We start from the raw sequence: 27,989 nt of genomic DNA on the forward strand, positions 1-27,989 counted from the left end.
TCTGAAACACCAAACCATCTTCCCTAACAACTGCACTAACTCAAATTTCAAATGTTTATCAAGTGTTTAAGCCACCGCGTCGATACAATGTAATATTGCCCTTGCAAAAAACATACCAGTTTAACAGAAGTCGAATTTTATTTTAAAAGTTAAAATTACTCGAGTCATCATTTAATTTCTAACCTTTAAGACTGATTATGAAATCCTAAAGAGTGTCATTCAAAAGAAGTGCTTTCCAATCTGATGTTGATTGTTTCCAATAATGGGGGAAAATGGGATCACCTTCCGCCTGACTGTTCGAATGGCTTGAGACATTATTTTTTATCATATCATATCATTTTTGAGATTTTCACCAACAGCACAAATTGCTTGTATGCGAATACTTGCGCATAGCAAGTTCCTCTGTAATTACATCATAATTGTGTCTAAGTTTTGCTATGACTCAGAGAACACTCGCCTTCCTTAATCAAACGTGACTGACACCAGATTGAAAACTAGCAAATATTCAAAGCACGTATTGGAAAAAGAAAAACATCTGATTTATTTTTAATTTAGTCTTGTCTTTAAACAATTTTTTAATAAAATTCATTCCAGAAATATGCAATAATATTTTTATTTTATCATGATACCCCTCTGTCTCTTTTATTACCTATTTTCCTTTTTATCAAACAATTTTCGCCTCATTTCACTTTAAAAACAATAAATTGGTTCTAAATCTCGTTTCTTTGGACTAGAAAGAAGATTAATATACGACATTTGCAAAGGAAAGTCATTTACGGTGCGGTTTTTTCACGGGTTTTCACTATTCCTTGACCTGTGTTGTAATCTCGATGATGAGAATTCAAATTCTTACCACTGTCGGTTTTTGACATTGACATCGTCATAGCAACATGCGTCGCGTCATCGTTTTGTCACGACCCTTTCAACGGTTTATCTCGGGCAATATTTCGTTCGAATTTCGAATTTTTTAACATAGAGCAATCGATCACCATATGGAACTTCGGTTTCACAGGAGAATATTGTTTGAAATCTTTGCTTGGACGAGTCAGGGGCTTAATAATTGATGCGTGAGAAGGACTGGAAAAGTTCTAATTGTTGGGAGCGGTTCGATTTATTCAAGTACAACGTGATTGCTGATTCAGCGCGCGATTTTTGTTTTTCGGGAGAAGAAAATTTTGGTGGAAAGACAATTTGTTGGAGATCACAGGGTGGTGTGCCCTTTGCTTGTGGTTTTTAAAAACCGGAATGGATATTTTTGGAATCGCCAACAGCAAAGGAACGAAGAGTGATCGTTGAATTCTATGGGTAAGTGTTAGATTGGAGATACGAAAATATTTTTCCTCGAATGGCTTTTGCCAAGAGGAGTTTTTGAATTTGGCGGTCGAGCCATCTATTCGGGCTCCAGATCGCTCTGAAACTTAGTAAAGATAAACCAAAGGGTGAAAGTGTTCGTAAACCGGCTAAATGAGGTGAAAGATTTTCGTCCGAACGCAAGGTGCTTCCGAAGTTCCGAATACTGTCAAAACACCCTTGTGGTTTGTATTTGCTAAAATGTTAATGAGCGGAGCGACTGACAGGAGCTCTGGAAATCGCATGGCATGTGCCTGTTTGCAAAGTTTATAACTTTATATATGTTTCTAATATGAAAGGTTATGTTTTATTGGAAAGGAATACCCGTGGAGAATGAATGAATCTGTTGTCAATTTGCCTTCGCGGTTTGCGCGGGATTTTACATCTTCCACTGTTGTCAGCTGCGGAATTGAGTTCTCGAAGAAGCTTTGGTCAGTTTGGTGTTTAAGGGAAACAAGACTTCTAGATTTCTTTGTTCCGTTTGCTTATAATCAAGGATAAATTCCAAATTATTATCTTAAAAGCTTTTTCAAAACCTTACCTTACTTCTTCGTCAATCCAAGGGGAGGTTTCACACTTCCGATTCGACGGCAAAGATTTTGACGCCGTGTTCGTCGCGAATTTGTAGTATCGATAGACAACCGTAAAGAAAGTGTGTTGTTATGGTGTATGTGGTCATTTTCATTGCCTTTTATTACGCATATTCACCTTTCTTTAAAACGTCTAACAATACTGAATAAAGCAAGATCTTTTCCATTTGATAGGACGAGAACTTTTATCCGTTACGCAACTTGCCAACGATCCGAGAACCATCCTAGAGCGTCGAATTGTTCACGGCCTTCCAATACATAATGATTATCATATTTTTTTATCGCGAAGACAAGCTAAACTTAACAAGTTACGCCTGCTCTTTAGTGTGTTTCGGTTTCAGTTGGATTGTATACGGAATAACACGGGAAGTTGGTATTTTGTACTGTTAAACTTTCATTGCCGTTACGATGTTGGCCCGCCATGTTTTTATTTTCATTCATTTGAATATTCTTTTCTCGCTGGCCCGCGATCGTCTGCCAAGATATTTCCTGTCTGAGACCGGTGTAAGGGGAGTTTTTGAAACCTGTTTGGTTGATTAAAGAAGTCATACTTCGTTTTTTGTCTTAATAAGTTATGCTAACCTTGTAGTGGGTACCGGTTGTGTTTGAAATCAAGGAAGATGGTAAACCGGCCGTTCGATCGACGAAAAGCGGCGACAATTTCTCGCCGTATAAAGTTCATGTCGAAGATCTTTCGATGACAATATGAAGGAATAGAAAGAACGGATCAGCCAGACACTACAAAACTTCTTCTTAGGCGCCGACCTTTCATGTGAAATACTGTTTTTATATCAGGAAGTTTTTTTTTTCATTCATTTGGTGCGAAGAAGGAAGAAGAACGACATCATCTGGCAGCTCACCTTTTGACATTTTGATGTTAAAAAAAAAAAAATTGGTCAAGAACGTGAGCATTTAGTGCTGTAAAATAGCACAGGTGCTCTTGTAAGCTTGTATTGTTCTGAAATTGTAGCAGTTTTTAGAAGAACTTGAATGTCTGCACACAGGAATCCCATTTTCAATCCAGCAGATTGAAAATTATATGGTTCACCTAGCTTATCTTGGTCAATGTGATGTCGTCGGTTGTGGATGTAAAATGTAAATTGTTTTGGTTTAGTCCGTGTGTTTGCATGATTTCATCTCAAATTGCAGTCTCGGAATTATATTCACTGCCTTAGGCGATGATAAAACAACAGTAATAGCCAAGAAAATTAAATGTCACGGCCTAATGTGTGTAATTGAATGTAAACTTGGGATCAGAAGTAGTTGAGAGGAGTTTCTTGTTCTGTTAAAATCATATAATAGTTTAGTATGTAATGATGGCATAAACATTATTTTAATTAGTTTTCCCAGCTAATTCAGCAGTGCTTCTAAAATGCAATATACAGCCATCTTGTACGTAAAGATATTTTGTAATGTGCAAAGGTTGGAGCTAAAATGATGTGACAAAGATTCTCAGCCAAATATGCATCATCCCAAAGGTGTGATGCTCTTTGAATATTCTAGAAAATCTAAGCATGATAAGATCAGAAATGGTGCCTTTGAAGATATTAGGATGCAGGAATGAAGCAACAGTTGGCATTACAATTTGGAAGTGAAAAAGTTAAATTTACAGGTTTTCAGACTTTGTTACTATTATTGTTGAAATTATTGTTGAAATTTCAGTGATTAGTTCACTTAGAAAAACAGTGGTAACTTAGACTCCCACACAGTATGCTAAAATGACTGTGTGGGAGGCTAGCTCAGAGAGTGGACATGCATTCACCAGTTGTAAGGTGGGAGGGGACCCTACATATTTTTAAGAATGCAAACTGACTCACAGGTGTCAACTAACACATCAGTTGTGTCTCTGAGAAGAAAGTTGATTTCTTTCCTCTTAAGTATATCAGCATTATTTTATTAAGAAAAACTTCAAAGAAAAGCATTTCCTGTGCTATAATTTGGGTAACCTCTGTTTTCTGGCACACAAAAACATATCTGCATTATTGTCAAGATGCGGGCCAGCTCAGTCAAGTGATGTGTTTTATCCTCCATGACCATTATTGAATACATGTCTGTGCCCAATCTTGTCCCAGGCTGCCACTCATTGCCAGAGTGAACTGTTCCCCAGAGGATTTTCCAAAAACAAATCCCGGTGTTACTGGCTTTTCAAAATTAGCTGGTTGTCGTCAGTTTTGCAGGGGTTATTTCTCACTGGAGTTTTGTCTGGGCCCTCTATTACATGAACAGATCTGGTTCTTTTTGACTTTTGTTCCTGCAATGACAAAACATGTTGAGATGGTGCATCATGGTTGCTTAGTAATATGCCAGGTTTATTCTAGAGCTGTGGCATTGTGTGATTAATGTTAATCAAAATATATTTGTGCATAAAATTTCTACAGGTGTGCAAATTTTACCAAAGAAAGCCCATCAGTATGTTTATATTACAAAGAGGTTTAAGATATTTGGCATTTGGATAACGTTTGGTCGTGCACCTGTACACCTGAAATTGTTCCTGTTATGAATACCAAGTCATGATGAATATTTTGTGCACATTTTAAGACGGAATACGTGTAACACTTGTTTGCTGTTTCATGTATGTAACGTTTGGAAGTGGTATTGGTTGTAATGGACTGTGAAAACAATCAATGAAATGCTTATATTTTGTGATAATTATGTTTGTAGCTTCTTCTCATTTCAGCCACCTCGCTGTTTTATTTATTGACACCTGTAAGTCCCAATATGGCCAGCATCTAATTTCTTGTTACAATATCGTTATTTGACCAATCATGGTACCTGTAGGTCATGAGATAACTCCTGATGCATGTATAGAGAAAATTATTACCAAAGATGAAATGTCTTGTTTAAAACAAATTCTCCCAACCTGTAGCAAAAGAAATACAGAAAGAATTGTGAGAAGAATGTACTTGTTGATATTGGATATTTAAGGGTTATGTTCTTGTAGGATAAGATAATAATAATAATAATAATAATAATAATAATAATAATAATAATAATAATAATAATAATAATAACAATGGTAATAATGATAATAATAATACTTTATTCAAATACATATGCAATAATAAACATTAGCTATTAATCAAAAGGGATTTGCTGAAGCAAAGACATGCAAAAATTACAATAATTTATAATAACTATTGTACTTACAATATATTTTAAAAGGAGGACTGTGAGGTTAGCCCTATGTTAAAGTCCCCAACTAAATTTTCAAACTATAAAAAAATGTGTAGTATAGATACAAAAATGATAATAATATTTACATAAAATGTAAAATATAAAATTGAGCATGAACATGAACATGAATATTGATTAAATGCATGTTTACAAGGACTGAAACAGCATTATAAAAAGAGAAAAAAATTAATGAATGTCCATCCACTTTTTAAAACTTTGTTTAAATCTGTTGATGTTGATATCCTGTCCAAATAAGTGGTTTGTTCCAATCTTTGAGGATTCTTACAAAGAAGGAGTACTCCGGGGAGTTAACTTTTCCTGATTTTGTTTGGATCGCATCAGGATCTTTCAATTGCTCTTCCAGTGTCTACATCGTGGACAGATATTTATAGTTGTAGTAAAAGACAGTGAAAATGATTTATATATTTTTTTGCTTTAAAATGATATAACAATGATTAAATTGATGAAATTTTTAATGCATTAGTTACTGCTAGACTTTTTGTTAGTTGTTAAGGATCTATTAATCTCAAGTTGACACTGTAGTCAAAGCTTAAGCCTTTGTTTTATTACAATATCATGGCAATATATCATAGCTGGAAGGTGTTTGGAATGTTTTGACAAGTAGTCATTGTCTTTGACTAATGTCATTTTTCTTCAAGGATAATATGAATGAAAACTAATGTTTTAATAATTGTGGCAAAAGTACTTTTCAGAAGTTCTCAAGTCTTTTTTCTCTTGATTTTGTCTTCCTTTTCTCATAAAATCCAACAGAACCTTTTTTCGTGAAGGTTAACTAAGACAAATTGCATTATTCGACAAATCAATATTTCACCCCCGGGCCAAAATCAAAGGTCCCCATCAACCCGTAATCATGGTCTACTTGTTGCATTCACAAGGAAGTCGCTTTATTGCTCCTACTTTTAAATAACCATGCAGTGCTATTAATGCATACTTTGTATTTATCATTTCACTCTGTGCACATACATTGGAAAACAGAAGTGTTGTCAGAAGTAATGGTTTAATTAAAGAAAATATGGTCAATGCATCAGTTCAAAACTGTAAAAGTTATCTATCGATTGAATTGCAAAGCATGCCTACACATCTTTGTTGTATGCTCGATTGTGGAAATTAACAGATCGAATGCATCACAAAAAGATACAAAACCCCAGTGATCATACACAAGCAAAATTTATTAGAGAAAAAATAAAGGTGAAACATGCTTTGAGCTGAACGCACAGGAGTGAAAATACTACTTAGCTGAGGCACAGTTTTTACAAGATTAATCAAGTTTCTGATACAGTTAAGCTCAATTTTACCTCAAACTTGAAATCTCCCCTGAAGCATATTCACATGTAGGAACACGAATGGAAACAGTGAAAATAGCCTGCTTACATTCTTTACCTGAATCTCCCCGTACAGACATGTTTTTTTAGATAGTTTAGATAGTTTATTTAAAAATCCCTTTGCAGCCTAAAGGCTGAATAACATCATTATTTACAAATCTTTAAAATTAAACTTAATTACAGATATAATAGAAAAAATAGAAAAAAATGTAAATATGTCTTATACCCCCCATGTTTAGGGGCCGCTTTTATGCTTACATGTAGTGTTACATAATTCTGCCTTCTGTACCTGCCTTCACCTAACATTGATTGCATAACACTGTACATCAATAACATGACTTCACTGGTTTAAAAGTTTCTAGAATCAGTGTTCAAAAACAAATCTCAACATTTGCCATGCTGTGGTGTTTCCTTGAGTCTTTAAAACTCAAGTGAAGTACTCCGTTCATCCTACCAAAAAATATCAAGAACCCCGTTCAAAGGTCAACTATTCTCTGCTGCGAAGGCCACACCTTGTCTCGAAGGAAACGGAATGCAAAAGGCCAGTTTATATGCAACCTCATTCCTGAAAACCCCCATTTTTTTCACAATGGAACCGGTTTGTAAAAAAACTTAATATGCACTGGGCAGTAAAATTAGAGCACATATTTTAGGAATCGACTGACTTATCAACAGCAGAGTGAGTGAATTTTACTTTCCCTGCTATAACCTGTTCATTGCTTCTGTGTTTACAGTGTAAAAATGTATTAACTTATTATTATTAATTTCATTGAAAGAAAAGTATTTAACCCCCTGTTTAGATTATAAGTTTGTTATGCAGGATTATGTTTTAGAAAATTACACTTGAATTTGATCAAACCATTTTTAATTTGGGAATTGTTTATTACATGTATTAATTAAAGTAGGTTAAATTATGAGACAGAGTTGATTTTATTTTACCTCAAGTGAATAAAAAGTGTGATAATTTATTATGATTTATTTTATCAAAAACATACCTCATTCTAATAAAAAATGTGTAATGTGTAATTAAGTTTTAAAAATTACATTAATTTTGTCAGTATTTATCATCTGGGCTGTTTATTAAAGGAGATATGAGACAGATTTTTGCCTTCAAGGCTGATAAAAATTGTGTAAATTTGTTATGATTTCTTTAAAATCGTACCCAATTCATTTGGGTTTTTGGATATTAAACTTAATTTTTATTATCAATCACTGTGCGTTTTCCCCTTCGAGTAGGGTCGATTGATTACTTCTTTCATAAGTTTATATTCATTTTTCCGACTTTGTTTTCTTGCCTTGGACATCTACCATGTAGTATCCGTACATGTATCTCTTAGATGTTTTGATGTGTAGTATTGCTGTATATTTTCATTACTCGTTCTGAACTTAGTAGGCTTGTCAAAAAACAAACAAATAGCTGCCAAACTGTTATTCTGCTGTAAGAGGCATGTAGTCATACTTATTTTGTGCATTATTCACTCAATGCTAAGTGGAAATGAATAATAACGCTATTAAATATTATGGTGTATTACATGTGTATAAAGTTGGGTGATTAATGAGTATTTATCCTCTGGAAAACAATTTTTATTGCAAAAAAAGAAAAAAAAAATCAACTGTGTATGAACATGTATGAAAAATACCTCTTAGGAATCATGTTTCTTTCAATCCCAGTTGTGAGAATTAAATATTCCATCAAGACCTCATATCTTGGTGAAATATTTATTCCAGTCTTTTGTGTGCATGGCAATATTTTAGAATTTAAAAAATTGATTTCTTTTCCATGATTGATAATGTTCCACATGAAAATAATTCTTTGCCTACTTTTAATGTATTTCTTCATTTTTGTTAGTTTTATGACTGGAATATCTTCAACCTGAAAAGAAGTTATGTTTTTTAATTCTAAAAAAAATTAATTGTGCTACTGATGGTTTGAATGGATCACTGTGAGTAGAAAATGTACAACAGCATTGGTAAATATACCTGGATATATTCCACTCATATCTAAATTTTAACCTGATGATTAATTATTGTTATTTCTCTGATGGCAGCCTTGGTGTCGGCATCAGTTTCAGCAAAGAATTGTGAAGCAGTTTGTTTGTATTGTAGTTGATTATTTATGAATGAGAGTAAATATCTCATTTACAGTTGTAAATTTCAATATTGTTTCGACAAAAATGTTGATCTTGTCACAGTACTATGATTAAACCATACTGTTATATTTTATTACAGTAGAATCCAGCTGTGGTTGTTCTCTTAAAAGAAAACTAGAAACTCCTTGTTCATGATTGCTAAAATAAAATTTTACTTGCTATCTGTTCAAGTCATCCAAGCATTTCAATTTGCAGTTATATGTTTGTTAATTTTGTTTTACGTGAATTAATAGCCATTGGTTAAAATTCTTGATTTATTATTAAATACGTCACAGTCACCTCTCGGTCACAAAACATCACTGGCTTAAACTAAAGCACACTTTTGCGAAATACATTTGAGTTGGCTGCAAAAGATTTATATTTTTGGTTTTCTGCTTTGATCATGAAAAGTTTCAAGTGACCTTGGAGCAAAAAGCAGGAAAGTAAGTAATATTGTAAGTTTCATGGATGCAAAGGAATACCACAAAAAAGTTAAAATTTTATTACTATTGAACAGTAGTAAGCCCTGTGGTTAATTCTCGAAAGGCGGTGTGTGAAGTTGTTTGTTGCTTTCGATGGTTTGTGTTTGAAGAAATTTACTTTGTAAGCAGTCAGGATTAATTTAAGCAACTAGAAGAGTTCTGTGGCAGAGAAACTGCATCACAATAAGATTTCCTTCAATGTGTAACAGGTAGTTTGAAATGAATGTTAAGTTTCATTTTGGTGTTTTCATTAAAATTCATGTCTCATGTCATAGTAATCCTTTGCACTCAAGGTGTGTCATGCAAGGTGGAATTCATAGGCTTCAAAATTCTGTAAAAGTGGTCTTTTATTTCAGCCTAAACTTTTAAACATGTTTTGTTTAGTGCTGTTATATTAAGAAGGTTAATTCTTGTACTGTACATATTTGACCAAAGTGTTTTCAGTACAAGGGAAAATCTGTGAAGATTTCTATTATTAATTTTTGAAGCTGTTTGACTCCAGTGGATTTGGTCATTTTTGCATCAAAGAAGTTATTAAGTAACCAACCATTTAAGTTATGCCTGAATGTAAGCTAAGTTTTGAACATGGTAACTTGAATTCAATTATGATGTAATGATATTATTTTAGAAGGCTGAGGTCCAGTTTCTTTAGCACTTTGTATAGTGACTATTGTGCCATCACTTTATCGTGTAAAGCATTGTAACTGTCATTTTGTTAAGAATTGCTTCAAAAATTAATGATATCTACTGCAATAGTGAAATGAGGCAACAGGAGAAATCTTGGAAATGTACCATTTTTAATGTGCTTTTAATTTTACGATTTCTGGTTTGATGAGGAGCTGTCTCCAGCTTCCCCTTCTCTCCCCCTGAAAACACCTTAAAAGCTATTTGCCTTTTCCTAAGAAACCTCATTCTATGGTCTCTGTACGAAGGGTTGTTGGTAATGTCATGTGTGTCATGCCAGAGGTTTTGATTGGGAGGGTGGTGATTCCAATCCTGAGTCTAGCATCACATCCTGAGGCCAGGAGGAGTTCATATACAGTGAAGTTAAGCTTCTAGGCACTTCATTTCTGGGTATCCTGTGATTGATGTAATCATTTTATACTGGGTAACCTGTGATAGACTAGCATCTATGTAGAGGAGAGTAGTAATACTCCAAGTTTCATCATGCTGGGTGTCCTGTGTTAGGGTTAGGGTTGTCCTTTATGTTGGGTATCCTGTAACGAACTAACAAGTCACCCAGCACTCCTCCAGGCTGGGTATCCTGTGATGGACTAGCATTCCACCCAGGGGGGAGTAGTTATACTCCTTGTCACTTTGTGGTGGTCCTCTGATGGACTACTGTAAAATGTATTTCTTTATGTTACTTTGTTATATATTAAAAATCATGTTGAATGTAGAATATTTTTCTTCCTTGTCTGCAGCCAAGATGTCAACTTATAGGTGATGGACATTCCTTTAGGGGGTGCAGCTTCTGATAAAGGTGAGGCTACAAAGATTTATTTCTAATTGTTGATCAGAAGAAACCTTGTCACTTGTTGTCACAAGGTTTTTTTGTGGTGCTGTTTATTATGCTATGCAATGTGGTTCTAGGTTTTGAGTCTGTGGATGAAATCCTATAGTGTGACCATTCAAATGAAAGCTACTGAGGGGTACTTTGGAACTGTGGTGCTGTCTGTTATCCTGTGCAAGGTGGTTTTAACTTTTGAGTCTGTGCATAAAATCCTAAATTATGACCATTCAAATGAAAGCTGTTGTGTAGTGCTTTCCAAGGTGGTTCTAACTTTTGAGTCTTTTGGATGAAATCCTAAAGTTTGACTATTCAATTGAAAGCTACTAAGCGGTACCTTTGAACTGTGTTACACTTTATTTGTCAAGCTGGGCTCAATAATTAGAAGTGGCATAATTGAAACTTATACTTTTTTACAAACACATGACTCCTTACTTTTCCCCTTTTTTTCATAGGCAGCAATGACGATCAGGCACCGAGGGCCAATATATTAGCTCCTGACATGAACTACATTGCTGGGAAAACAGAAGACCAACAGGCAGATGAGGTGGATTTTGTAGGAGTTCAAAACTTCTACAGCAAAATCCCGACAACGTTCCGTGATCCAAGTTCTGCGCCCCTTAGAAAGCTCAGTGTGGACTTGATTAAAACCTACAAGCACATTAACGAGGTGAGCATTTTACTATATCTACAGTGAATATAACTCAGGTGTCTCTTTAAAGTTGAATGATCTGAAATTCAGCATTTGTTTATGTAGTGTCAGTTGTGAAAAATAAACGTGAAAAATAATAAAATCATGGTTGGGAGCAAGCATCCCATATAAAATGTGAAGCTTCCCTGTTTACATTATTGCCTCATACATTCAATTACTTGCGACTTAATCCACACTGATTTAGAACTACACCTCCAAAGTTGGTAAGGAAATCAAGTTGTTTCTGTTTACTTAGCACTTATCTCCCTGTAAAAATGGGCCTGACACAAGCATTAGCACGAAAATTAAAAAAATATCCTTTTTCTTATGCTTCTGTTTATTTTTATGTTCACCATTTTCACTTGACATAACATCTTATGCTTTTGCCCGTACCTACATTGCTAGTCAAAGCCAGGCTTAAGGCTGAACCTTGAATGAATATATGAATTTCAACTTGCAGTAGTCTTTCTAATCCTCAGAAAAAAAATCCCGGAAAAACGTTAAATGGTGATCAAATCACTTTCTTCAACCTCCTAATGAATACCAGCAGTTTGTGAAAAGGATTGCACATTAAATCCTTCAGAGGATTTTGGGGGTCAATAGCAGATATTTTGGATGAAATTTTTCTGTTCTTTTTATCATTTATTAGTCCTATCACAAAAATGGTGCAGAATCTTAAATTCATGCAAGAGAAATCTTCTATAAGCAAATTATATGGGCTCATCAGAATGCAGTATGAAATTACCTTGATACAGACCGTACTGGTTTGGTTTGAAAATCATTTTTTCTCAGAAGGAAACCAATTCAAAAACAACAGACTTGTTTCAATGATTAGGGGAACTGATTTGGAAGCCATTTTCTATGACATTCAGCATGTGCCATGACTCCAAATTATCAATTCTTGCTAAATCAAGAGTTGAAAGATTGATATAGGAGAGAGAAATAACTTGCAATTTAATGTGATTGAGTAATGACTGTGAGTATTGGCGTACAAAAGAATTCATGCAAAATTTAATTATTGACTTCTACAAAAATATTTATCTTTAGGTGTACTACGCTAAGAAGAAGAAACGAAAGGAACTTGAGAAAAATGAAGAAGGAGGGCACAAGAAAGAGAGACGATTGTATAATGATGGATACGATGATGAAAATTTCGACTATGTCATTAAAGCAGGAGAAAAGTGGTTTGATCGTTACGAGATAGAGTCGTTAATCGGCAAAGGATCCTTCGGACAGGTATGTGAAAAATGATCTCGGTTTTTTATATAATTGTAAGCCTTTTTGACACGACAAAATAAAATAACTAAAAATATTGCTTTTAAAACATTGTTATTGTTTGCTTTTACCTGCTGCAACTTGATGGAGTCACGGGGAATTTTTTTATATTTTTTGTGTGATTTTTTGTGAATTATTTGTGTGGACATGTTTATTGTAGATTCATTTGGTTGGTAATGAGAAATTGCAACTTGATCAAAATCTTTTGTTTAAGCATAAAATAATAAAAATTATTTCTCATTGAGTTGTGGAAACTTGGTCTGAAAGCATCATATATTTTGTTTCAATGTTTTAAACAAACAAAGTGCTTTCTGTAAATTGGCTTATTTTAGATTTTTCTTGCAAATATATATTAATTAAAATTCAGTTTGCTGTATGTTTTTTCCTGTAATATGTAAATTTCAGTTTTTGGGGGGTTTTCCCTGTAGATGTAGAATTATTTTGACGTGCTTGTAATTTTGGTTTTGTTGCAATGATTATTAAAAGCTGTTGAACATTTTTTCAAACATTACTTTTAAAATTCAACCAGTTTTTTTTCCTCTTTTCAATTTTATTCATATTTTTGTATTTATATTGATATTTATTTTTCAGTGTGCCACCTGTGGTTTAAGTTATAATAGAGCCATAAGTTAGTCAAAATAATCTATCTGTCCCTCTTATATACCTGAGTACAACTTGTATTAAACAGATAGATTAGACAAAACAGCTCAATGTTCACCTTTTTCATCTGTGAACACTATGGTTAGAATCACCATAGTAAACAGTATGGCATACAATAAACAGTAAGACAGAACAGCACTGCTCAGTACAACAGCACCTTAGGAAAGTACTGCTCAGTAGGTTTCATTTGAATGGTCACACTTAAGAATTTCAGCCACAGAGTCAAAAGTTAGAACCACTTTGTACAGCATAATAAACAGTACCACAGGAAAGTACTGCTCAGTAGCTTTCATGTGAATGGTCACACTTTAGGATTTCATCCACAGATTCAAAAGTTAGAACCACCTTTTACAGAATAATAAACAGCACCACAGGAAAGTACTGGTCAGTAGCTTTCATTTGGGTGGTCAAACTTTAGGATTTCAATCACAGACTCAAAATTAATAATCACCTTTCTTGAGTCAGGGTTTTATGATGAGAGAAAAAGGTTTGGGGTATGTAGATTTAATAATTACCTAAACCTTTTCTTGTTTTGTTTCGTTTTTGTTTGCTTGAGAAAACAAATTAATTTCCTTTATTGTTGAAGTGTTAAATCATAACACATTTTGAAATGAGTGCAATGAGTGCCCCTTAAATGTCATGAACTGTGAAGTGAACGCTTTATTATCTGAGTATAAAGCCCATTCAAAAAACGGGCCTAACATTTTGAACAACTCTTTCTTTTTGCTCTTCTGAGAATTGCATATTTTATTTCTGAAGTAAAGATAAAAATGTTTGCGGTGGCAGTTTTCTGTGCACAAAAACTTTGTAATCTTTATACGCGTCCAGAAACACCCTTTAGAAGCTCAGATTTTTTTAAATAGGGCTCCTCTTTCTATGTTAAGCCCCACCATCTATTTTGTGGTGATTAATCGATTGTAACTTGGGAGCAGGCTCGTTTTTCGTTTTGCTTGGTAAATCATTCCCGCAGCAAAACGCGAAATGTAGCGAGGGCTAAGTGAGAGAAAGTTAGGGCTTGATCGCAGGTTAAAACTATAGATAACATTTAAAAGAAAAATAAAAGTCAAGAAATATTGTGAAATCTTATCACAGAGGAGGACAGATTGTACAAATTTCAAAGCTTGTGTGCTGTTTAGCGAACAGGGAACGTTTCGTCCAGTTTGTGGGCACTTTGAGTTAGTCTTTGTCAGGGTATGAATGACCTACGACAACACTTCGCTAAAATTTTACCAACAAGGTTACAAACATTATTTCTCACCGGAATTAACATTCTAAGGTATTTGAAGCGGGGCAAAATCAAACTTACAGTTAGCCATAAGTTGGTGAAATTCACAAAAAAGAAATCCAATTACAAATCAAGAAAGCACCGACGGTGAGTTTTCAAAAGGATGATGCACGCGAGAAAGTTTTTGTGAAACTTGTGAGTTAACAAGCTTTTCAGCAGCTGCATGTACATGTAGATAATTGTGACCATTGTTTTAACAAATATTGCTAGCGAATTCAATTTTCTTATTTATAAATTTACTGTGATAGTTGATGCGGTAGATACTTACTTTCCTGTTTGATCGACCACCTGTTTAACTTTTTTTTGTTTTCTTTGTGTACTTTAAAAAAGGGGGAGGAGGTGGGCTGACTAGATTTCTATTTAAAACAACCACTGAAGCCTAGTCTGAGTAAAGCCCTTGCCTAACAGAGGTGGAAGTCAACCTAAGTTCGAGAAATTTCAACTTGACTGCAGACTTTCGTTGGGTGCTCAATCAACCACAAATAATAGTGGGCTGATTCAACAGGGTTGCTGAGGGAAGAAGACCGCAAAGTCCGTGCGTGACTAGCGTACAAGGGGCGTGACAAGTAATTGCTTACACATTTTCGCACGATCTTCTGCTGAAATGTTTGTTTTTCTGGTCATCCGAAACAGAAACAAGCATGAACGGAAGTAAGATGGAATCGAAACATGTGGATTGTTAGGTGTTACGCTGGTCACACAAGGAAAATTTGCCTTCTTCTTATCGTAGTCGCCATGTGATATAAGCTCACTAGTATTGCAAGTAGGTCATTTAGTGGCTGAACTGAGTTATGCATCAGTCAATTCTAGCAGTGCCAGGGGGCCGGGCGTTAGCGTACCTCGGGACATTCGACAGCCTTGCGAATTTATGTCATATCACTCTCACTTGCTTTAATGATGAGTTCATTAGCAAAGACAACAAATTCGTGATTAGCCACGTCTAAGGAGGACAAAAATGAGATGCTAGATCCACAGAATGAAGAGTAGCTGGAACGATAATGAGAAATGAGACTGATTTGGGACTTAGAAAGGAAGAAATCAACTTACTTTTGTCAGGTACCGCGGGGCATTTGAACGGCTCGATTGTCCCGGCAATAGGGCATTTGCCGGTTTGTTTTTACATCTTAATGCCCGGTGGGGAGGGGGGGGGGAATTCTTCGGGGGGATGGGTACTACCGGAATTGACTGATGCATTGCCGATTAAAGCGCGACGCGGTTTTGTTTATTAAATGTGTCTTGGTGATGAGTATTTATTCGTTTCTTTGTATTATAGGTTTGCAAGGCTTATGATCATCAAGAGAAGGAACACATCGCTATAAAAATCATCAAAAACAAAAAGCCATTCTTGAACCAGGCACAGATTGAAGTCCGTTTGCTCGAACTTATGAACGCGCATGATCCAGAGGGGAAATACTACATAGGTGAGACTTCTACTGCGACCAATTTCTTCTTTCTTTCTGTGAGCGTCGAGTGAGGAGCGAAGTGCGCTCGCAAAAATCGCATGTACGACGCGTGTTGCCCGCGCGGAGAATATTTCTTGCGCGCGTCTTTTGCTTCTCATTCGGCCATTACTGAGAGTAAAGATTGACTGTGTAGTGTTAATTGCCTGCTAGCCTCATTTCGTTTTTACAGATAATCGGGCTGTACAAGCTGTAGTTTGTACTTCTGTAAAGAAAAACAATACTGCAATACTCAAGGAAGCACGCAAGTTCTCGAAACGTACTAAGCTATAATCTTGGACAAAACCGTTGAGAAATTTTTTGTGGACCTGAAATCACTGTTACATTTATACATCATCATCCCTAACAACAAGGGCTTGCCCTTAAGAATCCAATCGCATCTTCCTTTTCCTTGCTCGTTCCAGCTGAAGGCTGCGTGCTTTCAAACTACAGACTAGTGAAAAAATGGAGACTTTTGAAAACAAGAACAAGAAAGCTAAACGGAAGGTTATGGAGACAACTATCACCAAATTAAACTGAGATTTAAACAGTAATTTAAAAGGGTTTTCGGAGGTTTCGCATATTTTGGAGTCTGCGCTAACTTAAAGTTTCCTGTATGGAGGGTGCTAAGCGCGGGAAAACTTGCAACCGGTGCTTAGCGCGGGAAAACTTGTAACCAGTGCTAAGCGCGGGAAAACTTGTAACCGATGCTAAGCGCGGGAAGACTGGCGTAAACCAAAGTTACGATTGGTTTGAGTTTGCTCCTGATTGGTTGATGAAAAAGTTATTTTTGCTCTCACTGGCTAGAGAACATTACATAACGTTTTTATTAACCAATCACAGAGCGGCGATTGCAAACAAAGCAAAAACGTGATTACTCCCAACAGTCAACAAAACAAGGAATACTAAATGGTTTCTCAGTCTTATACGGAAGTGTTTATTATCATGATTTAAAAGACATTATTGTAAATGTTTCCCTTTTTAGCTGAGCGAGAAACATTTATTTTGGAAGGAAATCTTGCTTCTTTGAAACAAGAAAATGCAAACGATTTATAAGAGACGCAAATTGCGCTTCTGAAACATGCTTTCCAGCCTAGTCTTAATAGAAGTAGACAGTAGTCCTTTCTTTCGCTGAGGGATAACTGAGCACGAAAAACACACGAGACTGCGAGAGGAAATATATTGCCACATGGGAGTGGGACGTGTTTTTCATACGTGCAAACAATAGTCACGCGTGGTGCTCGTATGTTCTTCTCGCTCGGCTGTCCCAGAGCAGAAGAAGGGACTACTGGTAGTTTGTAGAAGAAACAATATTTTGGCACTAATAATTCCCAGCCTTGAGAAACATATAATGACATGTTGTGGCATAAATCTCCTCTCTTTTGACTATTCCTTTTTTTTTTTCTTTTATCCAACAGTTCGACTCAGGAGGCATTTTATGTACCGGAATCATCTGTGCCTTGTCTTTGAACTCTTATCGTACAACTTATACGACCTGCTTCGAAACACGAACTTTAGAGGAGTGTCCTTGAATCTTACGAGGAAATTCGCGCAGCAAATGTGTACAGCACTGCTCTATTTGTCGACTCCAGAACTCAATATTATCCATTGTGATTTGAAACCTGAGAACATTTTATTGTGTAATCCTAAAAGAAGCGCCATCAAGATTGTGGATTTCGGAAGCTCGTGCCAGCTTGGACAGAGGGTGAGTATCATTTTTGCTTTATTTTGTATTCTCGGTATGATAAAGCATGTTCCTAATAACTCTAGTTATTCCAAGCGCGGGAAACAACCGCGGGAAACATGCAACCGGTGCCAAGCGCGCGAAAACGAGCGCAAGAGAAGCTTTGATTGGTTGGTTTAGTGATAAGTTTGCCTGAAAGATTACAAAGGTTTTATCTTTGAATTGGGGCCATCTCCTCCTCGGTTTCATCTTTTTACGGGCTTTCAAACAGCTAACAGGTGCGGTTTCACGAGTCAAATTTTCTTGCATGAAACGTTGCCTATAGGTGACATTCTCTCCAGGGTTGAGATGAGCACGTCTCGTAACGTTTTGTTCCAGTAAGCGTTGAACGGAGTAGAAATTCTACTTCTCTCAACAAAAGTGCCCCCCCCCCCCCCCAAAAAAAAAAAAAATAAATAAAATAAATAAAAAATTGTACGACGAGCTGCAGGATAAAGTGTTTAGTGTAACAGCGTCTTAAAGTCTCGACCAGAGGTGCAATTTACGCTATTTTACGCTCTGTTAGTCCATTTCGAACTGGGATCTAATGAGGCTAAACACAAATTGTTAGAAACAAGAGGCGCAAGGTTGTTGTAGCCCCCCGTAGAGAAAAAAAGTGGTCCGAGCACATTGCACAACGAGTACAGTGTTGTAACACAGGCAACTGATCACATTGATCATTGTGGCAACCGGTTAACCAACGAAACCTTCAGTAAATGTTGCAACCGACGCCAAGCGCGGGAGAAAAAGTGGAAGAGAAGAGTTTGGTGTTGTGGTAGCAGCTGAAATATTTGCCCTGGACATCCGTATTTGTAAGCCACTTGATCCCGTAGGAAATAGGAAAAATTTGTTATAACTAGCTGATGTAGGTAGGGGGTCTGATCGCTTCCAAATACAATTTTGTAAAAATACAAATGTCCAAGGGAGACTTAAGTTCTCTTACTTCTTGGTTGAACAGGCAAAACGTTCACTCTGATTGGCTACTGGTTGCACGAGTTTCACGAACTGGAATCACCAAAAGCGCGAGAAAACGTTTGCCCGATGAAATCGTGTGTCATGTGCAAAGCGCGGGAAAATTTGTCTATTGGCTTTGGTTTTGCTATTGGCTTAGGAAAAAGAGCGCGTTTGGTGTGATTGGTTAGAAACCAGTGTCACGTTTAAGTAACTCGATAAAGGTAAAACCTAGACCCATTTATTTACCATGAAGAAGAACAAAGTGACATTTTAAAGGCTGTTTCACAAAATGTCTTGTTTGAGCCCCTTGACCTTCTTTTCAAAATTTTAAGATGCCGTTAGTTCGAGAGTGCGAAATTAAACTGAAAAAAGTACGGCACTACAGGAATATTATTTTCAGTAGCTTTCACTTGAAAGTAAGTACTCTTACGACCTCATCTACAGACTATTGGGGTGTTACACGGGACAATATTTAACGCCTAAACAAACCGCTACCGCGTAGCACGGTGCGACAACGTGCTACGAGTTTCTTGAGAGACGGAACAAAAACTTGCAAAATGTTGCCGCAATAAATTGCTTCTTTGGAGATAATTCGAGAGCTATGTTACTCGGTAACGATATTAAACGTTACATATTCGCGTTAAAAATCGTTTTGTGTAACATCACCTTTAGGGATCGTTAATTTGTATAGGTGATATGGGCTGGTGTGATTGTGCAGAATGGGACAGTGGTTTCAAAAGTGTGAAGTTACGTAAAAAAAAAAAATTGGCCGGGCGTCCTTTGTTCGTTTTTTGTTTTCGAGAAGGTGGAAGTTATCCGAAAAAAGAAAGGGAATTCTGAGGGGTCTGGTCAGGTAAAAATATTGTTTTGAAGAAACAAGGCCCCATCAATACCTCCCCTAAGCAAGCTACGAATGAAAAAGTGAGAATTACCCTTAGAAAGATTCAAACAGGACTGCTGGAAAGTACTGCTCAATAGCTTTCATTTGAATAGTCATACTTCAGGATTTCATCCACAGACTCAAAAGGTAGAACCACATTGTACAGCATAATAAACAGCACCACAGGAGAGTACTGCTCATTAGCTTTCATCTGAATGGTCACACTTTAGAATTTCATCTACAGACTCAAAAGCTAGAACCGGCTTTCACAGCATAATAAACAGCACCACAGGAGAGTACTGCTCAGTAGCTTTCATTTGAATTGTTACACTTGAGGAAGATTTCATCCAAAGACTCTAAAGCAAGCACGCTTTTCATTTATTACTCGGACATAAGGTTAAGCTGGGTGCAAATGTATAGCTTACAGATAATTTGTTGATGTGTAAAGGATCTTTGAAAATGCCATTTGTCAATTTTTTTGTTACGTAGGTCAAGTTTACGATTCTGTTCTATACTAGTTTACCATAAAATCTTGAATTCTATTAGTTCGTTTGGGCGGACCGAGTTTTGTCAAATATTTGCGTATCTGGTCATGCTTTAATCACGGTTTGTTTACCCTTAAGAATGCTCAGGAGTGTATTAAACTTGTATCTTGAAATCTGCTTATGATATCTCTGTTTGAGATTTGAGCAAAGGTCAACATGACAATACCAAAACAAAGGACAAATTTATCCAAGGAAACTTTTCAAATGATTCTTGTGAATACATTCGTCAACTTGTTTTGCCAGTTTTCCCTAAGGATGTTCCGTCATATTCTTTGAATCTCAAAGCGTCGTCGAAAAGAATCGATCTTGGCGGTACAGAGGGATTTTTATGCTTATTTAACCGTAGAAATGTGTAACACACAACGTAGGCTCAATTAAGCTTATTTTTTCAAAACTTTCATGTTCATTCTTCCATCAAGAAATTGTAGTTAAGAGCTAAGCAAGTAAACGTCTTCGATTTAAATAGTTTGTCGTCGCCTGCGTAAAAACGGACGCCGAAAACTGCAAGCGCAAAGCGAAACACAATTGAATATCAAAATAAATATTCTCCACACCCCAGCGCGTATTATAATGACAGCTGAGTTTTATAAATTAAAAAGACAAGGGCGTAAAACAATGCTGTCAAGAACACCCGGCACAATAGACATCAATATTTAAACAACTGCATGTAAATTCAACCAATCACTGTCGACTTGTCTGCGCAAACAGAGCCGTGTTTTAATTGAAAACTGTCTAGGCCGTATGCAAATTGACTCGGCCGTATTGAAATTCTCTCGGTTTCCACATTTTGCATTATTGATAGAAAGCAAGGTGTTTTTGCACACGAATTCCGTCATTGTTCTTTTCCAAAAGTTTCACTTTTTTCTTAGAAAGAGAACGCGTTTGTCTGCTGAAAAGGAAATATATTCTTTTCCATTTCCGCATATTTGAGCTCACCAGTGTCGAGTTTCGCTTTTCACGAAAGCAGCGAGAAAATACCTAAAATAAACGTGACTTCAGGCAATTAATTACTTCAAGAAATTACACTGTGTGTGCCCTTTCATCACACTTAAATACTCTTTGGCCTTTAAAAACGACCTTACGTAATTATCTTTACCCGAGAACTGTCAAACGTCTCTGTAAATGTAGAATTGTGAGCAATTAAAACCGAAAATAGCCTCTGGGCTTTTAAAACGCCAGACTTCGTGGCGACACCATTTTACCGGGTAAAATTAAATAGTCATCTGAAAACTCTACAACTGTATTTTTGGCAAACAAAACCGCCTCAAACTCTAATTTTGTTAACAGGTATGCTCAAATATGTTGATTAGATGTTCGTGATTCTTAACTTTCTGTTAAAATTGCTTCTAAAAAGGAAGCTTATCGCACCGGCATAATTTCTCTGCAGTTAAAACTTCCTTTAGCGTTTTCAGCGAATGGAAAATTCTTTTGTTAGCTTCCAATGACAACCTTGTGGTTTCAAGTCAGTTTCAGAATTGCGAGTTCTTCCTGTTTTGAACGTTTTTATTTTCATGATTCTATTTTAAGCGGTCAACAAAGTGACAGGTGCCCGCTTGTTGATTAAAAGCTTGTTCTATAAATGACAAGAAAGTATTTTTGCTTGGAAAATTTTCTCTCTGTTGCCTGATTAAGTTGTTGGAAAAGTTAGAAAGTCGTTTTGGCAAATTTGAAGTTCAATCGTGTGAACGCCACAATTACAGTTTGCCTTCATTACCAAAGCGAGTTTTGTAAAATTCAGTTTACCGCGTGAAGGCGCGAAACAGCACGGTGGAATTTCTTAGCCAATCACAAGCTTCCCTTCTGATGACTTAGTATAAATTTCGCGCTTTTTCTGTTTGCGGGGCGTGAACCGCACTCGCTGAAAATAAGAGTGTTTACGATTTTCCCGCGCTTTTCTCCCGCGTTGCCACGGGTTCACACTTCGTTTGCGCGGCTCCATTACTATGGTACCACAAGTCCTCGAAAAAGCGTTTCGCTCCTCAAACAGGAGAGCACCCTCGTATTTTTTTCCTCTGGACGCGTACTTAGATAAAAAAAAATGTTGAGTTAAGTGTTAGCCGTGTTTATCAGTCCTTATTTTTTTACAATAATCGTAGTTGAACTGCTTTTCCTTCACATTACTGTGCTGCCATAAAAGCTATAATGTTTATCCGCGAGTTGTTTACTCGCAGATGTTGTTAATCGCAAAAATAGATGACTATCTGGTCACGATTTGGGAAAAATCAAATATTCGACCTCTGGGTGCTTATTAGAGGATACCCGATAATTTGTTTAAACTTAATTTCAGTTCATAGAGCCAAAATTTAAACATGTACCGCATTTTTCTTAATCCGGCATAACGGGTTGGGGATGGCTTTGAAAGTATTACATAAGCGATGTGACAATTGTAAACTAACAAATCTTTGTTTGCACACAGATTTACCAATACATCCAGAGTCGTTTTTATCGCTCACCAGAAGTGCTTTTGGGCGTGCCCTATGATCTGGCTATCGACATGTGGAGCTTGGGATGCATTCTGGTCGAAATGCATACTGGGGAACCTCTCTTCAGTGGAGCAAACGAAGTGAGTACCGTATTACATGAAGTAATTTCCGAAGTACTCGTATTTAGCTTTGCGCTTCTTAACCCTCTAAGCCCTAACAGTGATCAGCATCATATTTCTCCTTGTAATATCAATTCTTATTCAACCCCTGAGGTCGAGAGAATTAAGGATATGATCACCCAAGGTGAATTTTCCTGATATTTTAATAACTTCTCCCCAGTACTCTAATAAGTAAAGTATGATGACAAGATAGGAGAATTTGGTCTTTGATATTAGCAATTAGGGGTTAAAGGGTCAAAGAACAGTGTTGCGCGATATTTTATTTCGAGTATGTGTAATCGTTTGTGCAGTGAATAAGTCACTGTAATCAACACGATGACAGGCAACAACTAACTCACTGTATATAAAATTCTGTTTCTGCTTCAGTTCGACCAAATGATGAAAGTTGTCGAGGTTTTGGGAATTCCACCGAAACACATGTTGGAAAGTGCACCGAAGGCTAGAAAGTTTTTCGATCGCTTGCCAGACGGCAGTTACGTTTGTAAGTGCAGTAAAGACGGGAAGAAGGTAAGCAAAGCTTGATTTCACACAATAGAGGGTTTTTTATGCCTTGCCAACACTGTTTGTGGAATTAGCTGAATGAACCAATCAGAGCTTAAGGCGAAAATTGAGCAACCAGTACAAAGCGCGGGAAATCATCCAACTGGGGCTGGCCTAGCGCGGGAAAACTGCACTCGGTGAAAAAAAACTCAACCATACTAAAAGCGGGAAACTTGAACTAGTCCCAAGCGCGGGAAAACATATAACTGGTGCCAAACGCGGGAAAACGTGTAACTGGTGCCAAACGCGGGAAAACGTGTAACTGGTGCCAAGCGCGGGAAAACGTATAACTGGTTCCAAGCGCGAGACTGGAGTCACGATTGGCTTACCTTTCCATCTGAGGGTCTGAAAAGGCGCATTGAGTTGAGTTGTTTGAAGCAGTTTGCGCAAGTTAAAGGGTTTTCATGTGATGCTGAGAACCGGTTCATGTATTTTGATAAAAAATGTTTGTTGTCCGTATACAGGCATTACGAGGTCCTATGGTTTTTAATGTGTCTTTAGCGCTGAAAATTGTTCTTTCCCCCAAGGAATACCGACCACCCGGGACACGGAAACTGCACGATATTTTGGGATGTGAGACGGGGGGCCCGGGAGGGCGGAGACAGGGCGAATCAGGACACACGCTCCAGGACTATTTAAAATTCAAGGACCTTGTTTTACGCATGCTAGAATTCGACCCCAAAGCACGGATAGCGCCCTACCAAGCTCTGCAGCATTGCTTCTTCAAAAAGACTGCTGACGAAAGCACAAACACTTCTCATTCTGCTAACTCTTCACCAGCCATGGGCGGCACAACTAACAGAACTGTTGGCGCGAGCACAAACAGCGCTACCGTGTCCAGCGGTGGCACACGCGCATGCTCAGACCCCACCACTCACGCTACCGTGACGTCATCGGCTATGGAATGCGACAGCCCCAGTGGAAAGGGGCCGCAGACTTGGGGCAACGCGGGCGCGGGCGGGGGTGTTTCATCGCATTACAAGAGGAATACAGAGAGAACTTGTAATAATTCTGATTCGAGAATCGCCTCGCAAGGGCTTCAGCAAACGTCGACATTACCTGGGAACCACAGCGAGGGTTCGTCCGCCTATAGTTCTGCTTCAGTTAACATTGGTGGGGGAATTTACTGCAGTTCAGAAACGGTTTCGAATTACTCATCGTCTTCGTCTTGCAATTCAATGACTGTAGAGCCGCATGGGCCAGCAATAGGGGGATCGCTCCCCCCGGAAGCCTATACACAGCTCAACTACTCGGCAACAAACTTGTCACTCAATCCGGGGGAGCACGAAGTTAATTGCGTGGGATCGTCAACGACGATTCCTTATTCAGTGACAAATCAGAGGGGGATTGGAATGGGGCATCGTAGGGATTATGTACATCAGCATTCAACGGGGGATGAATCTCCCATGGTGGGAGTATGTGTACAACAAAGTCCGGTGGTTAGCAACTAAGGGAGTAAAATTGACGATCGTCGACAATACCTCGGCAGCTCCTGCCCCTCCCACTCAGATCCTCTGCATCCCTCCAAGTCCTGTCCAGATTTCCATTGAGTGGATTATCAGTACAGTGTCATTCAAACAGCAGACGAATCAATTGTCCACTGGGAGGAGTATCTCGGGATAAAAGAGGCACATTGTTCCGGGATGGCAGCTAGAGATGTCCCCACCCTCTAGTCCCCTTTGAAACAACTGTAAAATTGGCGCCAAGCTGAAATATTGTTTTTAAAAAGCGCAAGCGCTCGCAAAGGCTGCTGCTGAACTCAGTCTCGCCTGTAGAAGACACACAGCTATTAGTCCTGCTGCGCATGTTCTTTTGCAGCTAACTGCTGGGTTTATCCCAGTTTCCGACTTCTTTCAAGCGGACAGATCAAGAATGGTTTTCCTTGATTGATATTTGGGAAGGAAGTAGGAGCAGGTTGGTCGTGGAAAGGTGTCAAGCTCTCTCGTTACGTTTCATGCGTATAACGTTCCACGTGGAGCCGTCAGGGAGATTAAACAACAATGGTGGAGACCGACCCTAGCAACGAGCTCTTTTAGAAATTATTATATGACGCATGCGTAGAGCCATGCCACTGCTCTTTAAACCTTACTTGAAGGGTGTCCTTGTTCACTTGATCTCCATCGTGTGGTTCGTTTAACCTCCCTTCAAACGGCGCCAACTTCAAGTTACAGGAAAAATGAAAATGTTCTAAGAAAAGTAATTAATATATAGTGAGAATTTATAGTTGTCTTGTAAGCTTCTTCAAGCAAACTTACCTGGCTACGTTTGTTTTATGGACTACGAGCACTCCCGCCTTTCTCTTCGGGATAGTCGTTCCAAAACAAATACGCGTGAACTCTACTCGTTACAGGTGACTCTCGCGTGTGTTTGCTCGCGTTGTTTATGACTCGCTCGACTAGTTCAAAAAGAAAAGTGGAAGTGCTCGTATTGTTAAATTTTACGTTTCTGTTTAGCTATTTAATCGTCTTTAAAAAGGAAGAAAGGATTTTTTTTAGTTTTTACCCTTAAACTCTTCAGTTCGTAGCTTGTTTTTAATGTTCTTGTTCAGACATAGTTCTGTAGTATTTTCAAACAAAAGCCAGAAGAGCAGCTACGTTTTTAAATAGTCTTAGGCCCTGTTCAGACTAGGTTCCGTGCCAAGGCCCTGTGCCCTGGTACCCAAGGAGCAATCGTCTCCTCGTTCGTATCGCGGAGGCCTGAGACCTGAAGAAAAAGCGCGGGAATTGTCAAAATCCTGTTCAGACCAGTACCCGTGCCTCGACACGGTGCCGAGATTTTGCTCGCCAAAAAAGTGTGTGTTCAGACTAGGGTCTGTGCCTAAGAACCGGACTTGAGTACCTAGTCTGAATGGGGCCTTTACTCCGCGAGTTTTATGACTCGTCCATTTTAGGAAATTCTCTCAGTAATAGTAGTAGCACTGGGGTCCTTTTTACTTTTTACATTTCTGGGCTTATAAACTCCCATTTGCAATTTTGAAGATAGTATTTTATCTTTTTAGTTTTTCCGATTCCTTTTGGCAGAAGAAACACTTGAAGCAAGAGTTGCGGTTGTAGATACAGGTTGTTGTGTTAAAAAGTTAAACTGTGAAGTAGTGAAAGTGCTGGTTATTGGGAAGCCATTAATCTTTGACCTCCTGCGAGTTCCACAACAAACATGGGACAAATTGTCTCAAATTTTCACTTGATCAAAAAAGAAAGAAAAAAGCATTGATAAATTAATTGCACCACAAGGGTGTTCAACCCAGTAGCTTTCATTTGAATGGTCACACTCTAGGATTTTATCCACAGACTCAAAAGTTAGAACCACCTTGTACAACATAATAAACAGCACCACAGGAAAGTACTGCTCAGTAGCTTTCATTTGAATGGTCACACTTTAGGATTTCATCCACAGACTCAAAAGTTAGAACCACTTTGTTCATTGCAATCACCAGCACTTAAAACAAAGAATGACTCAAAGGGGGAACGAGGTTAACGAATTAAAATGTATTTGGTTTATTGCCGGTCTGTTCTTATAGCTGCTACAAAGTGCACCAAACTGCAATCGATGGCTGTTTTCAATAAAACTTCATTCCTTTTTAATATCGAACATTTAAACCCTATCTACGATTTTTAGATTTATTTTAAATTTTATGTGTAAGTAATTTATTTATTTATTATAGGGTTCTTAAAAACAGTTATACTCTTGCATATTCTAGTCGGCAATAATTTCTTTGGTAGTAGCTCATTTTAGAAGGCAGTTGAAGGGTGATTATAAGAACAGGCCATCGATAACACGGTAAATATACAGGACACCGAAATGTAGATTAGTGAAAGAAGTGGACTTTATGAGAGAAATACGCCATTGTACTTATTTATTGAATGGAGAAGTGGGAGAAATATTGGGGAAATTTTTTGATGTCTTGAAGTTAAACGCTTTTTGCCAAGTCGGGAAAGTAAAAGGTTTCAAAGTTCACACAATTTTGGTGAAAAAATACGTAATACCGCGTGACAAACGAAAATCGCGCGTGGGTTGTTCTCCCGCGGTTTATATGAGGTTTTCCTGCGGCTTCTGTCACGTCGAGGGTTTTTTGCAAAGGTTAATCTAAGTGTGTACTTGTTGAGTTAAATACGTTTTGGGTTTGAGAAGCGATCTTTTAAGCTGAGAAGTTCTTTGAAGCGCTGTCAGACGGTCACATTGATGTGACACGCGACCATCGCGTGTGCGCGCGCGCTTTTTGGGCGTGGCATGCCCTCGTGTAGAGGTAGAGAGATCTGAGCCATCAACCTGTGGCTGTCTGTCGTGCGCTTTATAATAGGGCAGTGACTGGTTACATGTAGTACCTAGTATCCTACGAAAAAGAATTTTGTTTCAGGCCACAGGATCACTACGCTGGCTAAATTTTTTTATTTATATGTTTTATTTTTTTAGCTGCAGAAACTGTTGGCTATTTGTTTTTTTTAGGAAGCGCTTTATCCCTAGCTTCTTGGCTGCCATTTATGTGCTTCGTCATTCAATTTATCCAACAACAAAGCGTTGCGTGGCGAACCGAAATAACTGCTGAGCTAACTCAATTTTTGCAAAGAACGAAAAAGCTGTATTGGCATGCCTTTTAACCTGCGCTTTTGCTTGGCATATAACATCCACAAGCGATTCGACTTAAAATTTTAAGACACTGTTTTAATTTTACAGAAGATGTACATTTTACTGAAGAAAATATGCTGTAAGATATTGTAAAACCTTGATTTTTAACTGGAGTCTTACAAGACTTGGTAAAAGGTCATGTAAGTCTTTTTTAATAAAAAAAAAGTTTCAGGTCCAATTTGATGTCTTTGTCG

At 37.6% G+C, this 27,989-nt stretch overlaps 2 protein-coding genes and 1 long non-coding RNA gene across 3 annotated transcripts in view; 2 read left to right on the forward strand and 1 right to left on the reverse strand.

Annotated features, from left to right (window-relative positions):
* LOC146449336 (uncharacterized) overlaps window positions 1-27,973 on the forward strand; it is a 102,856-nt gene extending 74,883 nt beyond the window's left edge. The window contains exon 2 of the long non-coding RNA XR_014860684.1: window positions 26,513-27,973. This is a non-coding gene — a long non-coding RNA (uncharacterized LOC146449336). The remainder of the gene's footprint in view (window positions 1-26,512) is intronic.
* Window positions 1-27,989, reverse strand: part of LOC146449346 (bifunctional FAD diphosphatase/FAD synthase-like) — a 90,657-nt gene that overhangs the window by 28,460 nt on the left and 34,208 nt on the right. The gene's annotated exons all lie outside the window — the stretch shown is intronic.
* LOC146449348 (dual specificity tyrosine-phosphorylation-regulated kinase 1B-like) lies at window positions 922-27,973 on the forward strand. Its single transcript, XM_085101793.1, has 9 exons — window positions 922-1,305; window positions 10,493-10,551; window positions 11,034-11,248; window positions 12,317-12,505; window positions 15,763-15,910; window positions 17,347-17,633; window positions 22,447-22,593; window positions 22,999-23,139; window positions 23,700-27,973. Exons 2-9 carry the CDS (start codon window positions 10,515-10,517, stop codon window positions 24,621-24,623), a joined length of 2,088 nt encoding a protein of 695 aa, XP_084957919.1. The 5' UTR covers window positions 922-1,305; window positions 10,493-10,514; the 3' UTR covers window positions 24,624-27,973.

The sequence above is a fragment of the Pavona decussata genome, unplaced genomic scaffold (genome assembly GCF_977016875.1).
Source record: "Pavona decussata unplaced genomic scaffold, jaPavDecu1.1 SCAFFOLD_602, whole genome shotgun sequence".
NCBI classification, from domain to species: Eukaryota; Metazoa; Cnidaria; class Anthozoa; order Scleractinia; family Agariciidae; genus Pavona; species Pavona decussata.

Coding starts and splice junctions, on each gene's coding strand:
- LOC146449348 (XM_085101793.1), top strand. CDS start 10,515: ATGGACATTCCTTTAGGGGGTGCAGCTTCTGATAAAG. Junction 17,634..22,446: donor CGTGCCAGCTTGGACAGAGG/GTGAGTATCATT, acceptor GTTTGCACACAG/ATTTACCAATACATCCAGAG. Junction 23,140..23,699: donor GCAGTAAAGACGGGAAGAAG/GTAAGCAAAGCT, acceptor CTTTCCCCCAAG/GAATACCGACCACCCGGGAC.